The following is a 25,670-nucleotide window of genomic DNA, read 5'->3' on the forward strand; positions in this document are numbered from 1 at the left end:
TTTTTAATTAATTTTTATCCCACGATTTTTGCAACCCATTTTTCCCCCCAGTGTCAATTATCTAATGTAATCCTGGGTGCTACACTTCCTCTGCCAACCTGGGGAGGGGCAGTGGACTGACCTCATGCTACCTTCTGTGCATGAGGAGTCCAAGCTGCTTCTTTTCACCCGACAGGGGGGGAGTTTCCCCGGGGGGACGGAAGGAACACGTTATTCCAACCAGTTCCTTTCCCCTCCATCAGGCTGGCCAGGGGGACGTAGTTTAGAGACCAGGATTACTGCCTGTTTTTTGTGAGGGTACCTACCCTAGGGCAGGGGTTCTCAACGTTTTTGGCCGGGGACCCCTGGAAATGCTTTGGCAATGTCTCGGGACCCCCGCCCCACCCCCTCCCGACCCCCAATATAAATTGACTGCTACAATAACCTTAAACCATTTTGGGCGGGAACCCCTTTTGGTGTTTTAAGCATTGTTATAATTTAGCTATTGAAAAATAGCAGATCTACAAGCTCATAGCGCGCCACCGAGTGGCGCGCTACGAGCTTGTAGATCTGCTATTTTTGAAAAATCGTGAAAAAAAAATATATATATAATTTGGGGATTGTCCCCAAATTTTTTATAATTTGGGGACCCCCTAAAATAATTTGGCGACCCCCCGAGGGGTCGCGACCCACGGGTTGAGAACCCCTGCCCTAGGGGACACGGGGAGAACATGGAAACTCCACACAGGAAGGCCCTTTCACCAACCCCGCCTCGGGTATGGGCACTGATGACGCGGAGGAGGGAACACGCCCCCAGTGCCCACAGCGTGGGCGAAGTGGTTCTCAAAGTGGGGTCCGGCGGGGACCCCCAGGGGTCCTTGAGGGAGTTCCAGGGGGTCCCCAGCGAAATGATAGTTAGGAACCAAATGGACCCTTATGGGTCTGTAACTCAGAGACAGGTCCATTTGGTTCCATTTGTACTCTCAGAGTTACATTAACATTGATTTTACAATATAAATTGGGGCTCACACTCAGAGATAGAAATGCCAATGCATGTCGAACTGGGGGTCCTTGAAATAAAACGGGTTGAGAATCACTGTTAGAGCCATAAGAATCTTCTCTTATGGGGGGAGGGGGGTCCCTGGCATTATCTCTTCAAATGGGGGTCGCTAATTAGTGTCAATTTGGGGGTCCCCGACATGAAGAAGTTGACATTGTCAAGACATTTGTGATGTACAAAACGTTTGCTCCGTCTCTCCGATAACTGCAGGCAGTTGAATCTCATGAATACAGCATTGCTGAGGAGGAGGGATGGGCACTAGGCTGCATGTGATAATGGTAATCAATAGGTCACGTGACCTGGTCATTTCCAACAGGAAATAGATTTGGCTGGAGGAGGGGGGGGCGGGCAGCTGCTTGCTCAGTGTATTATTGTGTCATGATCAGAACACTGAAGGGGAACTAGACTGAAGCAAGGTCGGCTATAAGCGGCTGCATTTACCTAGCATTTAACCTAGAGTACCAGGGTTGTTTTCTGGATTAAGAGCGTCTGCTAAATGCCTAAATTGTAAATTGTAAATTGTAATTGTAAATTGTAAATTGTAAATTGTAATTGTTTTTGGCAGCAATTTAGTTTCAGTCGTAGTCTTTTGAATAGGTTTCATTTAGTTTTAGTCACATTTTAGTCACCAGGAATGTCTTAGTGTTGGTCTAGTTTTAGTCGACTAAATATAAGATTTTAGGTGACTAAATCTACGGCTGATTTAGTCGACTAAAATGTATTTCGGCGGGCCTTGATGCCGTCGTAATGGCTGATTTTACACTTGCTGAAAATAGCAGATCAACAAGCCCAAAACGCACGCGTTGTGGGAAATTGTCCCATAAATTGTCAATATATTTAGTCTTAGTTTTAGTCACCATAGCTTAGTTTTCATTTAGTTTACATCAGTGGAAAAAAAAGTTTTTCGTCTTAGTTTTAGTCGACAAAATCAACACTGCCTAGTACGGTATTTGAAAACAGCCGCTCAACAAGCTCACAGCGCATCGCATCGAGACAGGTTGTTGTGAGCTAGTTAAACGTGTAGATCTATATTCAAAACATATTGAAAATAACACATTTTATTTGTTTTTGTCCATGGCCAAATACATATTTATTTGTGGGTCCTCCACATAAATGGTAAATGGTGCATTTATATAGCGCCTTTATCCAAGGCGCTTTACATAGATTGTGCATTACATTCACCCATTCACACACACATTCATACACCGATTGCGGCGGAAGCCATGCAAGGTACCAACCAGCACATCGGGAGCAATTTGGGGTTCAGTGTCTTGCCCAAGGACACTTCGACATGTAGCCAGGAGGAGCCGGGATTCGAACCGCCGACCCATGGATCATTGGACGACCTGCTCTACCTCTTGAGCCACAGCCACACATAAAACCGCTTGAGAAACACTCGTCTATAGAATCGTAGATTAGTGCAACTGAATCTGAACCCATTTTAGAAGCCGATTCTAAATTCTAATCATTTCAAACGCAATGAATTACTGTAATTGATTTCTTTTGAAATCTGTTATGCGTTACTCACACTCAAAATGTGAGCTCAGGCTCATTTGTCGAGGCGTAGCCTCGGAAACCCAGACGTTTTTTTTTCCAGGGAGAAAAAAAAAGTCTGGGACAGAGTCCACTTCAATTCGGCATAGAGTAGCACAAACATCACTCACTCTCTGCTGATTTCTGATCGTCTGCACCTTTGTTAAATTGACACACGTACTCCTCTCTCTCTCTGTCGCTCTAAGTAATTAGTCTCATGTCGCGCAGCTGCGCATAGTTTCTCCCGGCGGATCCTGCCGGGAGCTGCCTATGCCATAAAAAGCATAGGTGAGTTCCAGGCTAGTCGAGGCGAGACTTGGCAGAAATCACAGCCCTTTGTCTCTGCGACTGGAATAACCATCCACACTTCTGCTGCGTGATCAGATCAAGAAGGCCCGTTCAAAAAGCCTTAATCTTTTGCCAAAGCAATTAGTTGCAGTGCTTATTCAGCTGCAATGATTAATAGAGCCTGAAAAGATTGAAATGACAACTCTGGTTTGTCGAGATACTAGTAAATAAGACGACGAGATTAAAAGAGAAAAAGCAGTGTGGGGAGACGAGTGGAGAGAGAGAGAGAGAGAGAAGAGAAGAAGTTCCACCAGGAAGACAGATCTGAGTCAGCAGCTTTCAGCCACAGGGGAAGCGTTGGTTACATCATGCAGAGTAACATTACAGGCCTAGCCGCGCTATGGCAGAGAAGTGTAGGCCATACTTTTAAACCAGAGAAGTGTAGGCCATACTTTTAACCCAGAGAAGTGTAGGCCATACTTTTAAACCAGAGAAGTGTAGCCATACTTTTAAACCAGAGAAGTGTAGGCCATACTTTTAACCCAGAGAAGTGTAGGCCATACTTTTAACCCAGAGAAGTGTAGGCCATACTTTTAACCCAGAGAAGTGTAGGCCATACTTTTAACCCAGAGAAGTGTAGGCCATACTTTTAAACCAGAGAAGTGTAGCCATACTTTTAAACCAGAGAAGTGTAGGCCATACTTTTAACCAGAGAAGTGTAGGCCATACTTTTAAACCAGAGAAGTACTAGCCATACTTTTAAACCAGAGAAGTACTAGCCATACTTTTAAACCAGAGAAGTACTAGCCATACTTTTAAACCAGATAAGTACTAGCCATACTTTTAAACCAGAGAAGTACTAGGCATACTTTTAAACCAGAGAAGTACTAGCCATACTTTTAAACCAGAGAAGTACTAGCCATACTTTTAAACCAGAGAAGTACTAGCCGTACTTTTAAACCAGAGAAGTACTAGGCCATACTTTTAAACCAGAGAAGTGTAGCCATACTTTTAAACCAGAGAAGTGTAGCCATACTTTTAAACCAGAGAAGTGTAGCCATACTTTTAAACCAGAGAAGTACTAGCCATACTTTTAAACCAGAGAAGTACTAGCCATACTTTTAAACCAGAGAAGTGTAGCCATACTTTTAAACCAGAGAAGTGTAGCAATACTTTTAAACCAGAGAAGTGTAGGCCATACTTTTAAACCAGAGAAGTGTAGCCATACTTTTAAACCAGAGAAGTACTAGCCATACTTTTAAACCAGAGAAGTACTAGCCATACTTTTAAACCAGAGAAGTGTAGCCATACTTTTAAACCAGAGAAGTGTAGCCATACTTTTAAACCAGAGAAGTGTAGGCCATACTTTTAAACCAGAGAAGTGTAGCCATACTTTTAAACCAGAGAAGTGTAGGCCATACTTTTAAACCAGAGAAGTGTAGCCATACTTTTAAACCAGAGAAGTGTAGGCCATACTTTTAAACCAGAGAAGTGTAGCCATACTTTTAAACCAGAGAAGTGTAGGCCATACTTTTAAACCAGAGAAGTGTAGCCATACTTTTAAACCAGAGAAGTGTAGCCATACTTTTAAACCAGAGAAGTGTAGGCCATACTTTTAAACCAGAGAAGTGTAGCCATACTTTTAAACCAGAGAAGTGTAGGCCATACTTTTAAACCAGAGAAGTGTAGCCATACTTTTAAACCAGAGAAGTGTAGGCCATACTTTTAAACCAGAGAAGTGTAGCCATACTTTTAAACCAGAGAAGTGTAGGCCATACTTTTAAACCAGAGAAGTGTAGCCATACTTTTAAACCAGAGAAGTGTAGCCATACTTTTAAACCAGAGAAGTGTAGGCCATACTTTTAAACCAGAAAAGTGTAGGCCATACTTTTAAACCAGAGACAGTATAAAACATCACTGTTTAGGTGACACAACCGACGTCTTCCATCCCATCATGTTCAAGGCCATCTGGAGAAAGTGAACTTGGCTCCTCACTTCAACTTCCCCTAATCGAATAAGTAATAGATGACAGAAAATAACCCACAGTACAGTTGCTTTGGAGCTCTAATTCATTGTAGAACAACTCAAGGCTTAAGAGGTTAACCTATTTAGAACCGAGGTCGGAAAAAAAAGTCTTCTGAATCCAAATCGTTTTCTGAAAAACGTATGTTTCTGGCCTGGGCCATGGCTCAATGGTCCAGGCACCTTGGCTGGTAATCCAGTCTGGCAGTGTGCCGCGGGTTCGACTCCCGAGCCAGACGGCCTTTACTGCATGTCTTCCCACCATCTCTCTCTCCATTTCCTGTCAGCCTACGGTCTGTCCCTCCATAAAAAAAATATAAAATAAAGGCGAAAGCCACAAAAAAAAAAAAAAAAAAAAAAAAAAAAGTATGTTTCTAGGTCAGTGGTGCTCAACCTTTTTCCATGTCAATCAAGGACCCCCAGAATTATCTGTATGTGGCCGCGGACCCCAATCTGAATCTGAATATATGTCGTTCCACAGGGACCAGAAGCAAAGATTTGAGTTAAAAATGCTTGCTCTGAAAGACTATATATATATATATATATTCAATTCGATTTACGCCACATATTCACGATTTTTCAAAGATAGCAGATGCCGCGCTTGAGAGCTTGTAGATCTGCTATTTTTTAATAGCTAAAGTATAACATGATGATGCTTAACCCATTTTGGGGCGGGAACCCCTTTTGGTGTTTTAAACATTATGTTATAATTTAGCTATTGAAAAATAGCAGATCTACAAGCTCATAGCGCGCCACCGAGTGGCGCGCTACGAGCTTGTAGGTCTGCTATTTTTGAAAAATCGTGAAAATATTTATTTCAGAAAACTGGAGGATTTAGAAGAATATTTTAAAATGTTGAGGTCAGGCCTAAATGGGTTAAAACACCAAAAGGGGTTCCCGTCCTGAATGGCTTAAGCATGCGACTCCTAAAGCCTAACATACGGTTGTAGGCCAAGAGGCCACACTACGGACAGTGTACTGTATCTCCATCTCATTGTTATAGAGCAGAGGTTCTCAACCAGTGGTCCGGGGACCACCAGAGGGCCTTGAGGGGGTTCCAGGTGGTCCCCATGCAGCTAAATGATGAGTTGCTAACCAAATGGACCCTTATAGATCTTTAGCCCATTTTGACCTGAGATCAGATTCTAAAAATGTCTTCTACATCCTGACAGTTTTCTGAAAAAGCTATGTTTCTATGTCAGTCGTTCTTCGATTTTTCAAAAATAGCCGTGGGCGCTATGAGCTTGTAGATCTGCTATTTTTCAATAGCTAAAGCACAACATAATGCTAACACCAAAAGGGGTTCCCGCCCAAAATGGGTTAACTCTTGAGAGCGTAAAATTAAGAGTTAAATTATTGTTAAACATCCGCACTACTTAATTTACAAGAGGTCTACACAAGTCAACGTTTGCCTGTTAGCTCTCCTAATGGTAACCAACATCAATACAGCATGGTGGAATTGTGGACAAAATCTTTCAACGACAACAAAACATTCGTTAGGTTTTGGATCCGAGAGGCTAAATCTCATCAAATGGTGGTCCGTGCGGCTCAAATTCCCCAATAAATAATGGGCCTCGATATGAAAAGGGTTGAAAACCAACCTTTTTAAACTGAAATACCACCTCAGAACATATCTGGCTCTCCAAGTACCACCATAATAACTGATGTTAACACATTTTGTGCCCAAGGCGTCTGTGGACGTCTTTGAAAAAAAATATTTATTTTTTTATTTTATTTTAATACGTGGTGCCAAAGTTTGTGTTTTCGCCATTGAGAATGCATTTGGCGTTTAAATTAAATAACTCAGAAACTATAAAACATTTCAAAGTAAAAAGTTCCAGCATGTGTCTCCACAGTCAGCTGAATTATACAAAATCACACCCGTGTGAACTGAGTGGTGTACGGTCTTATATAGACTGATCAGCTGTGGTCTGACGTAATGTCTGACGTAATTAAATCACACCCGTGTGAACTGGGTGACCATAGCAACCATGCTCATTTTTTGGTACGAACAGACAGACAGACAAACTAACAAAGCCAGTTGTAGGAGTGGTTTACACCACTCAAAAATGTGAATGGATTTTCTAGGTGAAAGTGATTTTTGGGCAGTTTTGCGTGGGCTCTCAAAGTGTTAAGATACAGGAGCGTATACCTGCTCTTTCTGTTCCATTCCTAAGCCAATATAAATGCTGCTGCTCTGACAAAACTCTGCCTAATCACTAATCAGCACAGCTGATGATAGTTCTAATGTGATTAACCCGTTCTCAAATCTTCTATTAACGGCCATAGAGCCGAATTCAGAAACGGGTCTCATGGTCGAAGCTTACGTATTTATTTCCTGAAGGCGGAGCCGACATAGCTGCAGGGTTTAAACCCTCACGTCTTCTACTACAGTGAACTGTAGAGTGACTGATGTTTAGTCTGCCTCAAACGTTACTCTTTTACCTGCTTTTTACTAACACTAACATTACAAAGATGCTCCAGAACATCGGGATGAACCCGTGTAGTTTATGGCTGCTCCAACAGTAGTGGCATCATTAAAAACATCATCAAAATATCCACCGCGGTGGCTGAGAGCAGAGCCATAGAGTAATGGTTGAGACGAAGCAGTGAAAGGTCCTGAAAGATATACATAAACGTCAGTCTTACCCAATACCCAATCTTTCCGTTTTATGAACACAAGGCTACTGTACTTTATCCCTCATACTAAGCATTTAACCCATTTTGGGCGGGAACCCCTTTGTGTTTTAAACATTATGTTATAATTTAGCTATTGAAAAATAGCAGATCTACAAGCTCATAGCGTGCGAGCTTGTAGGTCTGCTATTTTTGAAAAATCGTGAAAATGTGGCACAAATTTGGAATATATATATATTTTTAACTCAAATCTTTGCTTCTGGGGGGGGGGGGGGGGGGGGTCCCTGGAACAACATATTTTCAGATGGGGGTCGGAGGCCAATTACATATCATTTTTGGGGTCCTTGACATGAAATATTGAGCACCACTAATACACAAAACATAGGTATTTCAGAACACTGTCAGAATTTAGAAAACATTTTTTTTAAATTTTGACGTCAGGCCTAAACGGGTTAAAGTATGAGGTATAAAGTGGTTGGGAACCTCCGCTACAGACAGCACCGCAAGCACATGTGACCTCTCCTAATCTACTGTTGATGCTAATTAGTGGATTACGAGAGTCTATGACAAGGCCTGGCAAGGATTTCATAGCGGATATCGCCGAGTGTAATCCCCCCCCGATACAGATCTAACCCACTCTGGGCGGGAACCCCCTTTTGGTGTTTTAAAAACATTATGTTATAATTTAGCTATTGAAAAAATAGCAGATCTACAAGCTCATAGCGCGGCACTCGGTGCCGCGCTATGAACTTGTAGGTCTGCTATTTTTTGAAAAAAATCGTGAAAATGTGCCTCAAATCTTTGAATATATATATAGTTACAGAGTGAACATTTTAACTCAAATCTTTGCTTCTGGGGGTGGGGTCCCTGGAACGACATATTTTCAGATGGGGGGGTCGGCGGGCCAATTACAGATAATTCTTGGGGGGTGCTTGACATGAAAATGATTGAGAACCACCGACATGGAAACATAGGTTTTTTTTGAGAAAACGGTCAGGGTTTAGAAGACGATTTGTAGAACCGTCCTCGGGTCTCAATGGCCTAATGCAGCGTGCAGAGAGAGAGAGAGAGAAGCAGGGCAGAGGGAGCAACAGGCACTGGTTTTTTGCGGGCTTTAAAAAGAGGAAACAAAACAAAGCGTAAAGCAGTGTGACAACACGTATTAGGCCCGTCTGTCGGTCACACAGTTATTACGTAATCGCCTCGCAAGGGCTCGCATCGCCTTATTTCAGGATAATCGCAATTGTGTTTTGCATAACTTGTCAATCGTTTTCAATGTCTCGGTCAAACGCTTTTCAAAAATCACACCCGTGTGAACTGAGTGGTGCAAATCCCCCCCCCCTCTCTCTCCCCCTCTCTCTCTCTCTCTCATTAGCAGCAGGCAACAGTGCAGCACTATCTCTCTCTCTCTGTTTCTGGCACAACAGCGCCACTTTTGGTACTCATTGGTACTGGTGCTCATTAACGTCACACACAAACAAACATAGTCACACACATAGTTGAACGTCACGGACATTGCTGTTCCTTGGAGTGGTTGCACCACTCAAAAATAACAGAAATAGCAGATCTACAAGCTTACAACACGTCACAAAAGTGACGTGTTGTTTTAAGCTCGTTTGATTAAAATGTATTAAGTGATGTCAGTGATTTCTTTGTATATTTAAGTTATTCGTCATATCTTCCCTGTGCAATTTGTGATTATGAAACCTAAAAAGGCAAAGAGAATACAAATTGTAACGTTCCAAAACTCCCAATGTTCAATGCAAAGAAACACTTCAATCGTTAATCGCAATAATGTGTGTGACTATTAATGGTAAATGGTGCATTTATATAGCGTCTTTATCCAATTCCAAGGCGCTTTACATAGATTGTGCATTACATTCACCCATCCACACACACATTCACACACCGATGGCAGCGGAAACCAAGGCACCAACCAGCACATCAGGAGCAATTAGGGGTTCAGTGTCTTGCTCAAGGACACTTCGAGACTAACTCTGGAGGAGCCCACAGGGTTGGAACTGGCAACCTTGCGGTTTTACCATCCGGCCACTCTACCCCTGAGCCACCGCCGCCCCGTCAACTTAAATGCGTAATGGCGTCCCGACAGCCCTAGTGACACGGAAGCTTTATTAAGCCTAGCTCAGAGGCCTCTGTCTGGGCCTGCTCCATGATGCAGCAGAGAGAGCGAGAGAGAGCGAGAGCGAGAGCGAGAGCGAGAGAGAGAGAGAGAGAGAGAGACAGAGAGACAGAGAGAGAGAGACAGAGAGACAGAGAGACAGAGACAGAGATTGTGGTCAGTGGCTTTGTCAGTGAGTGAAGTAGTAAGCCTGGACTTAAATCACTATTTATTGTGTGTCCTTGTAGTCAGGGTCTTCCAGTTCCACTCTCTCCTCAGGGCTGTCACCATTACACATTCAAATTCACTATCGATCGTCACACAAATAATTGCGATTGATGATTTAATTTACACAGAAATTGCAATTCTGTTTTGCCTTTTAGGCTTTGTAATAAATATCACAATCACACCCGTGTGAAGTGAGGGGCGCTGATATATTAAAGTCTAACTCATGTTGTTGATTAGGTGACGTAATGGTGATGTAAAACAAACGGTGCCAACACAAACATTAAACGCCATTAACATTACAATAAAGAGACAATAAGACGTAATGAGGCACATTATGACGTACATTTTGCCTTCATTGTCAACAAATCAAACATCGAACTAAAGCCAAACATTACAAACAAGTGCACAGGGCAACGAATGACAAATAACTGAAAAGGAAATTAGTGGCCTCTGCCTGGGGGAGGGGGGGGCTGGCTCCCTTTTGTTCCATACTGCTAAACGTCACTAACAAGATGGTATGTTTTTGAAAGGCCTCATCTGGCCTACCTTTTCTGGTCCATCGGGTTAAGAGAATAAGGCATTTTTATGACCACAGAGAGACCGAACGAGCGAGGGTCCTTCACCCATTCTGGGCGGGAACCCCTTTTCGGTGTATTAAGCATTATGTTATGCTTTAGCTGTTGAAAAATAGCAGATCTACAAGCTCGGTGCCGCGCTATGAACTTGTAGGTCTGCTATTTTTGGAAAAATCGTGAAAACGTGGCGCAAATCTTTGATTATATATGACATGAAATAGTTTGAGAACCACTGACATAGAAACATAGGTTTTTCAGAAAACTGTCAGGATTTAGGAGGCCTTTGTAGAATCGTCTAAATGGGTTAAAAAAAAAGATATATACCATAGGCTAATGAGGACCAAGCTCAAAAGGAAGATCAGCATTACAACGATGATCTGTCGCTGCACTGCAGTCATACTTCACACACTACCGCCGGTATAGCCTTCCGGATAGCGTTTTAAGTAAACACAGACTTTGTTGACGTGCGTACGCCACTCCTTTATTCCCTCTACACCAAATCTCTTTCGCCGTAAAATAGCCGGTCTAAAAGCTTACAAAAATGCTGCGCATTGTGACATGTCATCTGCCATTTCCATGGTGTGTTTGTGTATTGTGTGACATCGTGGCCAGAACAGGGGCGGCGCAAAAAAGGTTCAAGTGGAATGCCGCGTCTCAGACACTCCCCTTCGCAAACTTCCGGGCGGCGGGGGATTTCCTCCGGGCCAGAGATTTAGGGCTTCACACAAGCAGCTCAAATCCAAACCGTAGCAGTCAGTCAAGTCTCCCATTTCAAGGATTACACTTCCAGGATATAAAGCCATATCTAACCCTGAAAACCACAAATGCTCAGTGCTGATGGGGGATATTATGCAAACACGCAACGTAGTGAATGTACTGGGAGAGGATTATGCATGGTGATATGGACACTGGGGGCAGGGGGGGGCTGTCAAAACCATTTCAGAGTAAAAAAAAGAGGAGTGTGACAGACTGAGGAGGAGTCATCCCCATATATCACATTTAAACCTGAGGCCGATTAAAAAAAATGCTTCTAAATCCTAACAGTTTTCTGAAAAGCCCATGTTTCTATGTCAGTGGTGCTCAACCTTTTCCATGTCAAGGACCACCAGAATTATCTGTATTTCGCTGCCGACCCCTATCTGAAAATGTGTTGTACCCCCCCCCCCCCCCCGAGAAGCAAAGTTTTGAGCTTAAAACATTTGCTGTGAAAGATACATTCAAAGATTTGCGCCACATTTTCACGATTTTTCAAAAATAGCAGATCTACAAGCTCCATCTATGAGCTTGTAGATCTGCTACTTTTCAATAGCTAAAGCATGACAATGCTTAAAACACTAAAAGGGGTTCCCGCCCAGAATGGGATATATATCATCATAAGATCACCCAGCAGTGTAGTAAATATCCTGCAAAATAAGACAACAGCATCATGATGCTGCACTATCACCGTGCTTAGACTGCCTGACATTGTGTGGCCTTCCCTTCGGCAAACTGTGTGAAATGAAATGACACCAGTCTACGGGCACAGGAGACTGTAGCTGTTGAGGCAAATAGTGTCCCACATGATGGCCCTCTCTCCCAGTTGGCAAAACAACCCTCTCCCAGTGCGCTGTGTGTCACTGTGCTCTATCTAATCTTCTCCCAGTCCTTCCACAGCAAACCATAACAACAGTGATGCAAATAGCCTGCATCCTTAAGGGCCTTGCAAACGTGAAGCGAGGAACGCAGGCCGTTGTCGCCTGGATCAACACAGGTCTCCTCCAGGTCTGTTGTGAAGAGGAGGCGCAACAACGCGAGCGTAAAAAAGAAAGCTAAACAGAATCCAGGTCTGGTGAGTCACGGGCGTGTGCACGTAATGAGCACGCGCGCAACAAATTCACGGGACAGCGCTCACGTAAATACGCTTGCGTTCTCCGAGCAAAAACGCAGGTCTCGTTTAAAATTAACTATAGGCGAGTAACGCGCGTTTTATCGCTCCCCGTTTGCACTAAATTGAGGACGCGTTAAATCATGGCACCCTCCAGGGGTCCTGGGATGCAATACTGTATGCAGTACTGTACTCTTAAGGTTTAAGTAGGACTCATAATGTCCCTGGGACCCATCTAAAAGACCACCCCTGGGTCCCAGGACACATTACATCGAAAACATATATACATCACTGTAACAATCAGGTACAGTTGGAGGCCATCGATATTGTCCTTTTCTTTTTGCTGAGGTTTGCGTGATCTGCGCAAAAGGACAGTTAACCCATTTTGGGCGGGAACCCCTTTTGGTGTTTTAAACATTATAATTTAGCTATTGAAAAATAGCAGATCTACAAGCTCATAGCGCGCCACCGAGTGGCGCGCTACGAGCTTTGTAGGTCTGCTATTTTTGAAAAATCGTGAAAATATTTATTTCAGAAAACTGGAGGATTTAGAAGGATTTTTTTAAATTTTGAGGTCAGGCCTAAATGGGTCAAATGATAAGGGACAATATCGGTGGCACCCAACTGTACATTGTTGGTCCTCAACATGAATACAACATGAGAACTCGCCCATTTAACCAACTGGCCGCAGCGAAAGGTGGAGAGAAACAAGTTTCAATGTCTTCATCGTTATGCCAACATGCTGTCTTCATCAGTGTAGTGTGTCAAACCCACAGATGTTATAGTTCATTTACAAAGTGATCAAATTATTTTGTGCAATTAAATGGTCAGCTAGATAATGATAAAAAGGTGAGTATTGTGAATAGCAATGATAGTACCAATGATATTTCAGGATATTGTTTACTAATGAATTTCATTGTTTCGGTACTTTGGTGTTTAAACTTTAGCATTCCTACTTCATCTAGTGTAAACTCTAAACAACTATCCTGTCTCTCAATTAAATGCAATTTAAATAAAGGTGAAGTAAAACTAAAATGCACTAAACCGCACGCGGCAAGTCGGAAAACCGGCGAGTTCTCTGGTCAGTGGTTACCCTCACCATCAGGCCAGGGGAACAACAGGAGTCCAAAAGGACAGTTGAGGCCAGGGTAGTCTGTAACTCCAGGACAAATGGAAGAGACAGGGTTCATTCAATTCCATTTGTATTTGTCAGAGTTAAATGAACACAAGGGTTTTTACAGTGTGTAGATTGTGGTCCCGGAGATTAAAAACGTTATGTGTTCTAAATGGTGCATATCAACTGGTTGGAATAACGTGTTCCTTCCACGCGCTACGTCCGACCAGGGAATCTCCCCCCTGTCAGGTGTAAAGGAGCGACTTGGACACTCATGCATGAAGCAACGGTGGCCGAACGGTTTGCGGAGCGGTCTTGATACCGGAAGGTCGCCAGTTCGTATCCCCGGACCGGCACGTTAAAATTACCACAGCTGAAGTGCCCTTGAGCAAGGCATTGAACCACTACCATGACATGAGCAGGGCCTGGCTGTAAACAAGTATCTGGTGCTTAGTCCAGTTACCCTGGGTAAATATAGTAACTTTGCTTTACTTTGCAAGCATGAGTTCAAGTCCGTTGCTCTCCCCAGGTTGGTAGAGGGTGTACTACTGTGTAGAGCCCAGGATCACATTAGATAATTGACACAGGGGTGAAAAATGGGTTACAAAACCGGGGGATAAAGAATTATTAGATAAATGGTGCATATCAAACTGGGGAGGGAAGTCCTTAAGACTAAAAAAAGGTGCAGGATAGAAACTGCTGTCCAACATCATATTCATAACATAAACACTCACCCAAATCACTGGGGAGAGATAGAGAGGCCTGCATGCTCATTGCTAGCACTGCCTTGTGGTGAACGTATAGGGTAGGTAACAGTTACAGTTCAATGCAAATGCTATGGCTGCTGCTGAATACAATCGGTGCATTCGCTGACCAGTGTGATAGACAGCAGCATGACCGAAAGTATGCTGCCAGTGCCCTACTACTACGTCATCGAAGCAGCCTTGTTTTGGCAGCGCCCCACATGACATGATGTGACGAGCCAAGCAACACACTACACTACACTAGTACACACACACAGCATGACATGACACTAAATGAACCCGGTTAGGTTCAGACACTGTCAGACAGTGAGAGTTTTGGGGGCTATTGTTCCACACGAGGCAGGCACACAGTCAGGCACACACACTACTGTCTAGAATAGCCCGTCCAAATGGGGCTAGTGCTGCCGCTACTACCCGCTATTCTCAAGATCAGAACAGCTGCGACAACCGGCAGTTTAAAGCCGTCACCAGAGACACTGGCTGCTGCTGCTGCCGTGTGTGTGTGTGTGTGTGTGTGTGTGTGTGTGTGTGTGTGTGACTGTGTCAGACAGACACTCACCAGCTGTCCTCCTCCTCGTGCAGACAGTCCATGTCCTCCAGGTCCAAGATCTCCACCTCGTCCAGGATGGACGCCTCTCCCCCCTCGTCCGTGTTGTAGAAGCAGGAGTTCCTGCCGGCGGAGAAGGACGAGGAGGAGGAGAGGGAGAGCCCGGCGGAGAGGAGCGGGCTGGACATGGAGGTGGTGTTGGCCGTGGCCCCCAGATCGCCGTCGTACGGCCTCCTGAAGCTGATGCCGTCGTAGGAGAGCCTGGGGCTCAGCGTGCGGAGGGAGTTGTTCTCGAACGTCCCCACCCCGGCGGCGACGGCGTACAGGGCCGCCGGGGAGGAAGAGTCGCTGTAGCCGGCGCTGTGGGGTCTGTTGTGGTGGTGGTGGTGCTGCTGTTGGTTGTAGTGGTTGTTGCTGCTGCCGTGGTTCGGCGTCCCCCCGGACGAGGACGTGGAGGACGAGGAGGACAGCAGCGTGGAGCGGCTCCGGAGCTGCTCGTTCTGCTGCTCCAGCTTCTTCACCAGGTCCTGGAGCTTCCGCACCTCCAGGTCCGCGTTGATGTTGGAGTTGATGTCCTCCATGGTTTGGTTGGTTTGGGTTGTTTAGGCTCCTATATTAGGAGCTCCCCCAAGGAAAGGAAAACCCCGCTTGTGTGGTTTGTTGTCGGGGGTTTGTGTCTTGTTTCAGGGCGTCGCTGGGCGACTTCAGCGGAGTGTTCTGCGTGTCTGTCGACGACACGGTGGAGTTCGGCGGAGTTTGGTCATCTCGTCCGGCTGTTGTCGTCGGTGGTGGTGGTATGTGCGGGCAGGGCTGAGGCCATTCTTTTCGCTGCTGTGTGTGTGTTTGTTCCACCCGTTCCGTTCCGCTGGCAACTAGTCTAGTGAGGAGGAGGAAAAAGACCAACAGGCGGGCGGAGCGCTGACGTCATGAGCGGGGGGGGGGGGCGCGCGCCGCGCGCGTCACCGTCAACACCTATTTGCGCGTTCGTGTTTCCCCCTGTCATTGTGCAATGCCGAGTGGAATGGCATAAGAGAGTGGCGACACTATAGAGCGTTGACTGACTCCCATTGTAACAATGGAATGCGGAAGTGCTCATTCTATCTCAATGGGATAGTTCCAATGTTTGGAACTCCAAACATTGGAACTATCCCATTGAGATAGAATGAGCACTATATGCCTATGTTGCACCCGCTTTGCGGCGAGATCAAAGCGTGTCGCCACTCTCTTACTTATTCCACTCGGGTATGTACAATCATATCTATGTGTACAATGTACAGTAAACGTAACGCGGGCGCGCGCGGCTCGCGTCACCACAACCTTTAATTTTGACATGATGTCATGACGTGCTTTTATTTTCTTGATAGTCAGTGACTTGTGCCATGTCAACGTTATGTTGAATTTATGACACCACATTAAAAAAAAAATCACACCCGTGTGAAGTGAGGAGCGCTAATTAGGTGATGTACTGATGAAACTGATGAAACAAACGGTGACAAAACAAACATTAAATTCTCTTTATTGTTAATGCCTGGCATTTAATGTTTGTGTTAGGGACAAGATGACAAATGTTCCCTTCATTGTCAATGGCGTTTTTAAAACAAACATTGAACTAAAAACAAACATTGAACATGTATATAGGAGCCCTCAAAAACTATTCCGACAGATGTTGATTGTCCATAAATATAACAAAACGTCTTTCTTCTTCTGGACCAATGAATGTGAGAGAGGAAATTGAAGAATTTATTTTAAAAGGAAAAATCCTCTCCCTCACACTTATGGCAGTGTGCCAGTGAGTGATCACCCTTCACTGTGACAATGTTGGCACCCGTGCGTGCGTGCCTAAGGTTGGCAGTTCATTATTTTATTGCCAATATTATTCACACGTGTTTAAAACTTTAAATACAACTTTATACAAAGCAAAGCAAAGTTACTATATTTACCCAGGGTATCTGGGCTAAGCTCAAGAACTTGTTTCCAGCCAGGCCCTGCTCATAGAACATTTCATGGTAGTGGTTCAATGCCTTGCTCAAGGGCACTTGTCGGACTGCTGATTCGAACTGGCGACCTTCCGGTATCAAGACCGCTCTGCAATCCGTTCGGCCACCGCTGCCACTTACACGTTTTAGAACTTTGAGCCTTTTGTGCACCACAATAAATATGTAAATGATATATTTAAACATGTATATGAATATAATATTGGCACACCTGGCACTAAATTGGGAGTCAACATTAGCCACTTTAACTTTAAATGTGTACATACTTGCTGTACGTGATCTCATTTAGACACTCCCCCTTTCACATTCAAGCACATTATATCATTACAATTTTATTTTATATGTAGTTGACTTTGCATATGTTTTTTTCTATTTTATTTTTCACAGAGGATGTCCTAGGCTATACCTATATCGAAATAGGGGTTTTCTTACACGAAAAGGGAAAATGCTAACTTGGTGTTTCAGCTCTTGTGGCTTTATGAGGAAATGAAATGTCAAGTTCCGCTTCAATAGCATTATAACAAGACATCTGATCTACTATAGTAGGCTACTGTATGGGCTGGCTACAGGGGGACTAGCGTGGTTCCAGGATTCTTTGTTTTGAAAGGTATAGCAGCCAAATTATTATGACTAATTCTTGGAAATATTCCTCTCTCCCATTTCCAGAAGTGGATTCCTATAACAATCCGTACCATTCAAATGGGAACAAGAAACCTACAACTGGTGGATTAACATGGCTATAAAATAAAAATCACACCCGTGTGAAGTGAGTGAGTGGGGGTTCCCACCCACACACACACACACACACACACACACACAGCGCTCCGTAAGGGAGTGGTTGCACCACTCAAAAAAACCACATTTGGGGATCGAGGCTACATTGATTACATCAACATACATCAGCCACACCTTACTGTTAGCCTGCCCTTGCATCTCTTGATGTGTTTAAGGTTGTGTTTGTTTAACTTTATTGATCCCTGTGGGAACATTCCAGAGACCCAGGTCAAAGGTTAAGACAGGGCACTGTCCCAACATGCAGAGTATTCTAAAAGCCTATTCATTAGGTGATAAGGTGATCACCCAAAACTACATGACGTCACGCCACGGTGCTCAGCGCTCAGGCACTCACACAAACATCTCCAAGACAGTGGTTCCCAAACTTTTGCATGTCAAGGACCCCCAAATGGACACTTATTAGCTGCGGGGACCCCCATTGAATGGCATTTCTATCCCTGGGACCCCAAATTTAGATTGTAAAATGGATGTTAGTTGAACTCTGAAAGTGTACAAATGGAACGTTGGTTCCATGTGTTCCATGTGTCCATTGTGTTCACCGTTTCAGTGGTCACCTTATCACGTAAAAGTGGAGTATGAATAGGCCTTGGCTTAATGTGGGAGGAATCCCATGTTAACACAGAACCAACTGAACACTTGCTTTAGATAGATAAAGGATAGTTTTGTCCTTTTTGTTGAGGGCCTCCTATATATACACAGGTTTAAAGTTAGTTTTTCCTTAGACAAACATTAAAAACGCAGTCGCCGCAAAATACAGAGTTTAATGTTAGTTTTGTCACTAACACAAACATTAAATGCCATTAACAATGAACAGAGTTTAATGTTTGTTTTGTCCTCGATGTTGTAAGATGATAAGAGCACCCCTCACTTCACATGGGTGTGATTTTTTTTAAATTAGCGCCTATAGGCCGGTTCACGCGCCTAAACGTTGTAAATAACATTCAGGTAGCTTACAATATGAACACCATAAACATAGCATGGAGGTCTCGTCCCTGTGTCTCATATCAGTGACAAGTCTCAATACAAGTTCTGTTTGTATTGCTTTTTTTGTATCACCCTCTGGTGGACACTCGACAGAATGACACAGAGACGGCCTCATTACAATAGATTTGCACACTTGAGCTTTGTTTCTCTCTGAATATAAATTTGTTTTCTTTATCTGCATATACACCGTATGTGGAAATGGTATAGGCAGAATAAGCTAATTAGCATTGGCCGATACCTTTTTTTGGTCATAACTATGTAATATTTATTGGTGATGTTTTTTATGCACATGGAGTGCAATGTTTACATAGTGAACCAATGAAATTAAACATGAACACAAACGTATCAAAACACTTTTTTTTATTAACATGTAAACATTATTTCAGACATAGTGGCACACAGTGTCACATGATGACGTGTGTTTTAACCGTTAACCTCTCAAACCAAATACTGAACACTAAGGCGCGATTCATACTCCTATTTTAGAGCCGAATAAAAGTCGGTTCGGCTCTGTAGAGCCTACAATGTGACGTCCTAAAGTCGTCTCTTCGGTGCTACTGAAAATTTCTGACGAGCCGAAATCATTCGGCACTATACAGTGCCGAAACAGCGATAAAATTGGAGTATGAATCGGCCCTTTAGGCCTCACTCTATCTGCCTACTATTCTTGCGTTCACACCACGGGGCAGACGCAAAGACGCAGTCTACCACTCGTTGTCAATGGAAGCGAGCGACGTGACGACGCAAAGATGCATGTAGCGCTGCTCCCACACTTTGCGCCTGCCCGCACCATTTGGCATGATGCCCAGAACAGGGACGCCGCTCAGGGTTTCACGCACGGTGAAGCAAAGTGCCCTCCTATGAGAGTTCCAGGGATTCCTCCGACTCCAGATGCTCTTCGGCACTTCGCTCTAAAGCTCCCACGCCGCTGTCCGCCGCCTCAGGCCCCGCCTCCGCCTGCTCCGCCTCCTGAACCGCCATCTCCTGCCCCTGAACCGCCATGGAGGTCTCCAGGTCCTCCTGGTCAGCGCTGGCGTTCTGCGACTCGGCTCCTTCCTCGTCCTCCTCGTCCTCCACGTCCATCTCGTACACTCGGACGTGCCTCAGGTTGGCACTTAGCTGACAGAGAGAAGGGGGGGGGGGGGGGGGGGGACACATGACTAGGAACTGTTGTTTCCATCCAATCGTCAAACCACTTTTTAAACCCGTTTAGACCTGAGGCCGATTCTACAAAAGTCTTCTAAATCCTAAAACTTTTCTGAAATTTTTCAGTGGTTCTCAAACATTTTTTCATGTCAAGGACCCCCAGAATTATATGTAATTGGCCTCTCAAAATATATTGTTCCAGGGACCCTGCACCCACCCCCACAGAAGCAAAGATTTGAGTTAAAAATGTTCGCTGTGAAGGAATATATATTCAAAGATTTGCGCAACATTTTCACGATTTTTCAAAGATAGCAGATCTACAAGCTCGTAGCGCGGCACTCGGTGGTGCGCTATGAGCAAAAGGGGTTCCCGTTCTGAATGGGTTAAATTCGGCCAAAAAAACAAGTTCACTTTTGGTGAAACTGTAGAACAGTTATGACAAAACATAAATGTAAAAGATATTAACAATGGTCAAGGGGAAAGCGAGAAAAGTCTTATCCGTATAAAACATGTATCACTTTTCATTCAACTGGTTACTACAAATTCCCAAATGAATGAAGACTTGTCGGTCATTAATGTTAGCGGTCATATAATACAACTTGATTTGTAGAATTTAATGTGCAAGAGATTTTCTTTCCCCCCATTGGTTCCCACAAACATTTTTCCCACAACGTGTGTTAGTTTAACTGACATTTCCTTCAGAATATTACCTAGAAATGTTTTAACAAATTTTTAACACATTCTGGGTGGGAACCCCTTTTGGTGTTTTAGGCATTATGTTATACTTTAGTTATTGAAAAATAGCAGATCTACAAGCTCGTAGCGCGGCACAGAGTGCCGCGCTACGAGCTTGTAGGTCTGCTATTTTTTGAAAATCGCGAAAATGTGGCGCAAATCTTTGAATATATATTCTTTCAGAGGCACACGTTTGTAACTCAAATCTTTGCTTCTGCGGGGTCCGGGAACAACATAGGGGTCAAATACAGATAATTCTGGGGGTCCTTGACGTGGAAAAAGGTTGAGAACCACGGACATAGAAACATGAGGTTTTTCAGAAAACTGTCAGGATTTAGAAGGCATTTGTAGAATTGTCCCTCAGGTCAAAATGGGTTAAGACATGTGTAGTGGAATTACCCCATATATACAACAAACCAATAAGGTTCCGGGTGAGAAACTAAATTAACCTTATCCACCTGTTGCCAAGAGTAAAAAGGGGAAATAGTGGCCACTATTATCAAGATGTACCACACAAGCCACTTGTTATCAAAAATAGCAAAATAGAGGACCTACAAGTAAGAAAGAAGCAGGTGCGCTTCCTCTGGATAGCTTTTTGTTAGGCGGTGGGTGCTCCACTGCTCAGCTACCGAGACAACTAATTACAAAAAACCCTCCCAAATACCAAAACTAAACCCCTTTTGGGCGGGAACCCCTTTTGTTGTTTTAAGCATTATGTTGTACTTTAGCCGTTGAAAAAGATCAGATCTACAAGCTCATAGTGCGGCACCGAGTGCCGCGCTACGAGCTTGTAGGTCTGCTATTTTTGAAAAATCATGAAAATGTGGCCCAAATGTTTGAATATATTCTTTCAGAGCGAATGTTTTTCTTTGCTTCTGGGAGGAGGTCCCTGGAACAACATATTTTCAGATGGGGGGTCGGCGGCCAATTACATATATTTTTGGGGGGTCCTTGACATGAAAATGTTTGAGAACGAATGACAAACGTGTTTTTTTTCAAAAAACTGTCAGGATTTAGAAGGCATTTGTAGAATTGTCCTCGGGCCACCGAGTGGCGCGCTACGAGCTTGTAGGTCTGCTATTTTTGAAAAATCGAAGAACGACGGACATAGAAACATAGCTTTTTCAGAAAACTGTCAGGATGTAGAAGACCATTTTTAGAATCTGATCTCAGGTCAGAATGGGTTAAAAACGTACCACACAAGCCACTTTGCGGATGCCGTTGACGGCTACGAACTGTGCCTTCATGTTCTCCAGGTCTCTCCACTGGTTCTCCAGCACCAGACCCTGGCAGGGGATGGCGCCGCCCTGCAGGTCCAACCTGCCATGACACAGGAAATCACATGGTCCATATTATTAAAACATGCCGGTAGATTCTGACACGCTTATAGCGCTGAGAATACAGTTCAGCACACAGCCGTCATCAGGGGTTGTAAAAGAACGTGCGTGTGTGTGTGTGTGTGTTAATATTAGTCATTACATTCTTTGAGTTTAAATGCATTTTCAAAAAATGTGTTATTTTGCCGACACTCAATGTCGTTCTGCTCACATTAGAAACAACAAAAGTGGCACTTTATAAACTTTGTTACGGGCTGTGTACTAGGGCTTTAAGCAACTAGTCAACTATTCAACTAGTCGACTAGTAAATCCACTAGTCGACCTTGTTGTTTATTTTATTCTTTTCGTTTTTGTAGGCCTCAAGATCAGCTAGATTATAAAATGTACAACTATTATTAAATGTATTATATTGTAAAAATAATATTACTATTATATTATTATTATAATTTTTTTTACATAATAGGTAGGCCTAGTTAAACAACTAGTCGACTAGAAAACTAAGCAACTAGTCGACTAGTAAAAATCACTAGAAGTGGGCGCCTGCTGGCCTAGCGGTCCAGGCGCATGCCACATATAGGCTCTGGCCTGACAGCGCGTCGCGTGTTCGAGTCCCGTTCATGACGACCTTTGCTGCGTGTCTCTCCCCTTCTCTCTCTCTCCCTCTTTCCTGTCTGTCTTCACTTGATACTATCAATAAAGGCAGAAAAGCCAAAAACAAATCTTTAGTGAATGAAAGCCCTACTGTGAACATGTAGAGAACATACAGTTAGTGACTCAAATACCACACACACACACACACACACACACACACACACACACACACACACACACACACACACACACACACACACACACACACACACACACACACACACACACACACACACACACACACACACACACACACACACACACACACACACACACACACACACACACACACACACACACACACACACACACACACACAGACCTGAGAGCCGGGTCCCAGTTGAAGTGGGCGTCCGAGCGGAGGGCGGCGCCCAGAGGCAGCTGAGCGAGGACGCGCCCTTTGCTCTCGTCCTCCGGGACGCGCAGCACCACCGTCAGCGTCTCGTCGTCGTAGAAACGAGCGTCCAGGCAACCGTACGCGCAGTCGGGCCTGGGAAGCAAATGGTAAAATGGTGCGTTCATATAGCGCCTTTATCCAAGGCGCTTTACATAGATTTAACCCGTTTTGGCCTGACGTCGAAATTAAAAAATGTCGTCTAAATCCTGACAGTTTTCTGAAATACCCATGTTTCTATATCAGTGGTGCTCAATATTTCATGTCAAGGAACCCAAAATGTTTATGTAAGAGGACGCTGAACCCCATTTAAAAATATGTTGTCCAGGGGGACCCCCCCCAGAAGCAAAGATTTGAGTTAAAAACGTTTTTCACGATTTTTCAAAAATAGCAGACCTACAAGCTCGTAGCGCGCCACTCAGTGGCGCGCTATGAGTTTGTAGATCTGCTATTTTTCAATAGCTAAATTATAACATAATTAAAAAGGGGTTCCCGCCCAAAATGGGTTAAGCAATATTACACGAGAGGGGGTGGTTTAACGTTATTAATGCACGCCTGCGATGCTGCAGGAACGAGCCCGCAGTGTATTATTGCAATTATACAACAGTTACCCTTAAAACTAAGAAAAATCGCTGAAAAAACATATTTCTTTAATGACAGATGTAGTCACTACGACCACAAATGTCCCAAGAAACTAGCTAGCCTAGCCACCGAGTTTGCTGCGCTCTGGGAAAACATAGCAGCTGAATTCTTTGTTTTGATTACCGGTAGGTGTGGAGCGGTGCTCGTTTGAACCACGGCTAGAAGGCTGTTTCAACCAATCAGATTGCTTCCTCGAAACGACCCGTTGTATAATTATCCTCTTTCCATTGTTTCATAAAAAAACCCCACCATAGACATAGTTATGAGCTACTTCTTTCTGTCAAGAAATCCCGTGCAGGTGATTATCTTTCTAATAAGAAGTTTGGAAGCGCTCGTTTTTAAACAACGCAACGCCCTGCTGCCTCCTGCATTATGTGACGTTCAGAAACAGGTGGTACGCAGGACCGTTGAGCGCTTCCAAACACCAACGCTCAATGTTTTGCCCATAGATATGTATTAACCCATTTAGACCTGAGGACGATTCTACAAAATGTCTTCTAAATCCCGACAGTTTTCTGGAAAAACCACCAGTGGTTCTCAAACATTTTCATGTCAAGGACCCTCCAAAATTATATGTAATTGGCTGCCGACCCCCATTTGAAAATAATGTTGTTCCAGGGACCTCCCCCCAGAAGCAAAGATTTGAGTTAAAAAACCTTCGCTCTGAAAGAATATATATATATATATTCAAAGATTTGCGCCACATTTTTCAAAAATAGCAGACCTACAAGCTCATAGCGCGGCACCGAGTGCCTCGCTATGAGCTTGTAGGTCTGCTATTTTTGAATAGCTAAAGTATAACATAATGCTATAAACAGGGCCGCGGGAAGATGTTTACACTAGCAGGTGCTGAACGTTCAGTAGGGGGTGCGCCTCGTGCAGGCGCATTTTCGCGCAATTTCACACAGAAAAGTGGCTTTTACTTTCCCTCTCCACACGCATGAGAAAACTGACACAGGCAATTAACCAGGATAAGATGCCGATACTGTGATACAGCATATTTATTAAGCCTAGTAACAGAAATCTGTTTTGATTAAAATTATTATTATTTTCCCCCTCCCGTCCGAGGGGGGGGGCTGTGCCTGGGGGGAGGGGGTGCTCCAGCCCCCCCAGCACCCCTACTTCCCTCAGCCATGGAACACCAATAGGGGTTCCCGCCCAGAATGGGTTAAAAAAAAAAATAGATGTCCCATTGGTTCATTGGAGCCATGTGTGTGCAAGAGGGGTGGAAGAAGTGCGCAGGAAGAGTGCTGAATGGGGCGTCTCCTGGTGTAAAAGTGACGCATAATGTGCATACTCTCTCTATTATTATGACATTCCCAGATACTAGGGCTCAAGTGTGTGAAGACTGAGAGGGAAAAAATAGAGTCCCTCACCGGACTCCAGCGGCGCTACCGCCTTCACCGCCGTCGCCGTCCATGCGGTGGCTGAGGACGTTGCTCAGGTCGACCGCCATGAGGCCGTTGGGAACGTGTCTGCGGGGGGAAAACCCACACAGAGCATAGAAAGTGAACAAGTATAAGGGATAATGTCTGCCTAGCCCTGCAAAAAAGAGATTTCCAACCTTACTACTACTTGTACTACTAGGACTTTGTAGAGGATATGATGTAAAAAAAAAAAAAAAAGGAAATGCAAATTTTATGCACATTAATAATAATTATTACAATAATAATAATACATTCATAATTTACATTTGGGGGATATCTTTCACAATGATAAATAAAACATGTTCTAGACATTCTAATGCTCACAAAAATATATATATTACAGTTATTTTACTTACTTTTATCAGGGTTAAAGGTCATAAGTTAAAAATTGTTCAAAAGAGATTTTGAAGTTGTGTGAATTTCTGCCTCTGTGGGGGGTATTTGTATGCAAATATCATGGCCAATGGCATTGCAAGACTAAACAATGAACATCAATGATGATGTTTAGGTGAAAAAATAACACATATATTCATTAATTAATTATTATATTTGCAACGGTGGGTCTTGCAGGGTTAAGACGGTGGTCATTGTCGGGAGATAATTCACCGACAGGGGGTTTAACCACCGACGTGGTTAATCACCCTGAAGGTGAATTATATCCCGACAATGACCACCTAGCCAGATATTATCCCGCTTATTACATGGCTACTTAATACATGAATTAATACATTGAACCGAAACAAAAACAAAACGAGGTATTTCCTTACTTGCGGTACCGTATAATGAAAGTATTCCATAAGTGTCGCACTGGCCGGCGTCTACAAGGAAGTGAGTT

The 25,670-nt window shown here is 43.9% G+C and overlaps 2 protein-coding genes across 5 annotated transcripts in view; both read right to left on the reverse strand.

The window, feature by feature from the left end:
• slain2 (SLAIN motif family, member 2) overlaps positions 1–15,598 on the reverse strand; it is a 72,053-nt gene extending 56,455 nt beyond the window's left edge. For all 4 annotated transcript variants that reach the window (XM_079506907.1, XM_079506906.1, XM_079506905.1 and 1 more), the window contains exon 1: positions 14,743–15,598. In XM_079506907.1, coding sequence (XP_079363033.1) covers positions 14,743–15,311 — 569 coding nt within the window. In that variant the 5' untranslated portion in view covers positions 15,312–15,598. The remainder of the gene's footprint in view (positions 1–14,742) is intronic.
• Positions 15,599–18,858: 3,260 nt separating this feature from the next.
• Positions 18,859–25,670, reverse strand: part of anapc4 (anaphase promoting complex subunit 4) — a 33,237-nt gene continuing 26,425 nt past the window's right edge. Inside the window, exons 25-28 of the mRNA XM_079505949.1 lie at positions 24,785–24,883; positions 22,695–22,862; positions 21,581–21,704; positions 18,859–19,622 (exon numbers count right to left, since the gene is read on the reverse strand). Coding sequence (XP_079362075.1) covers positions 19,362–19,622; positions 21,581–21,704; positions 22,695–22,862; positions 24,785–24,883 — 652 coding nt within the window. The 3' untranslated portion in view covers positions 18,859–19,361. The remainder of the gene's footprint in view (positions 19,623–21,580; positions 21,705–22,694; positions 22,863–24,784; positions 24,884–25,670) is intronic.

Source organism: Electrona antarctica (assembly GCF_951216825.1).
Source record: "Electrona antarctica genome assembly, chromosome: 7".
Lineage (NCBI taxonomy): Eukaryota > Metazoa > Chordata > Actinopteri > Myctophiformes > Myctophidae > Electrona > Electrona antarctica.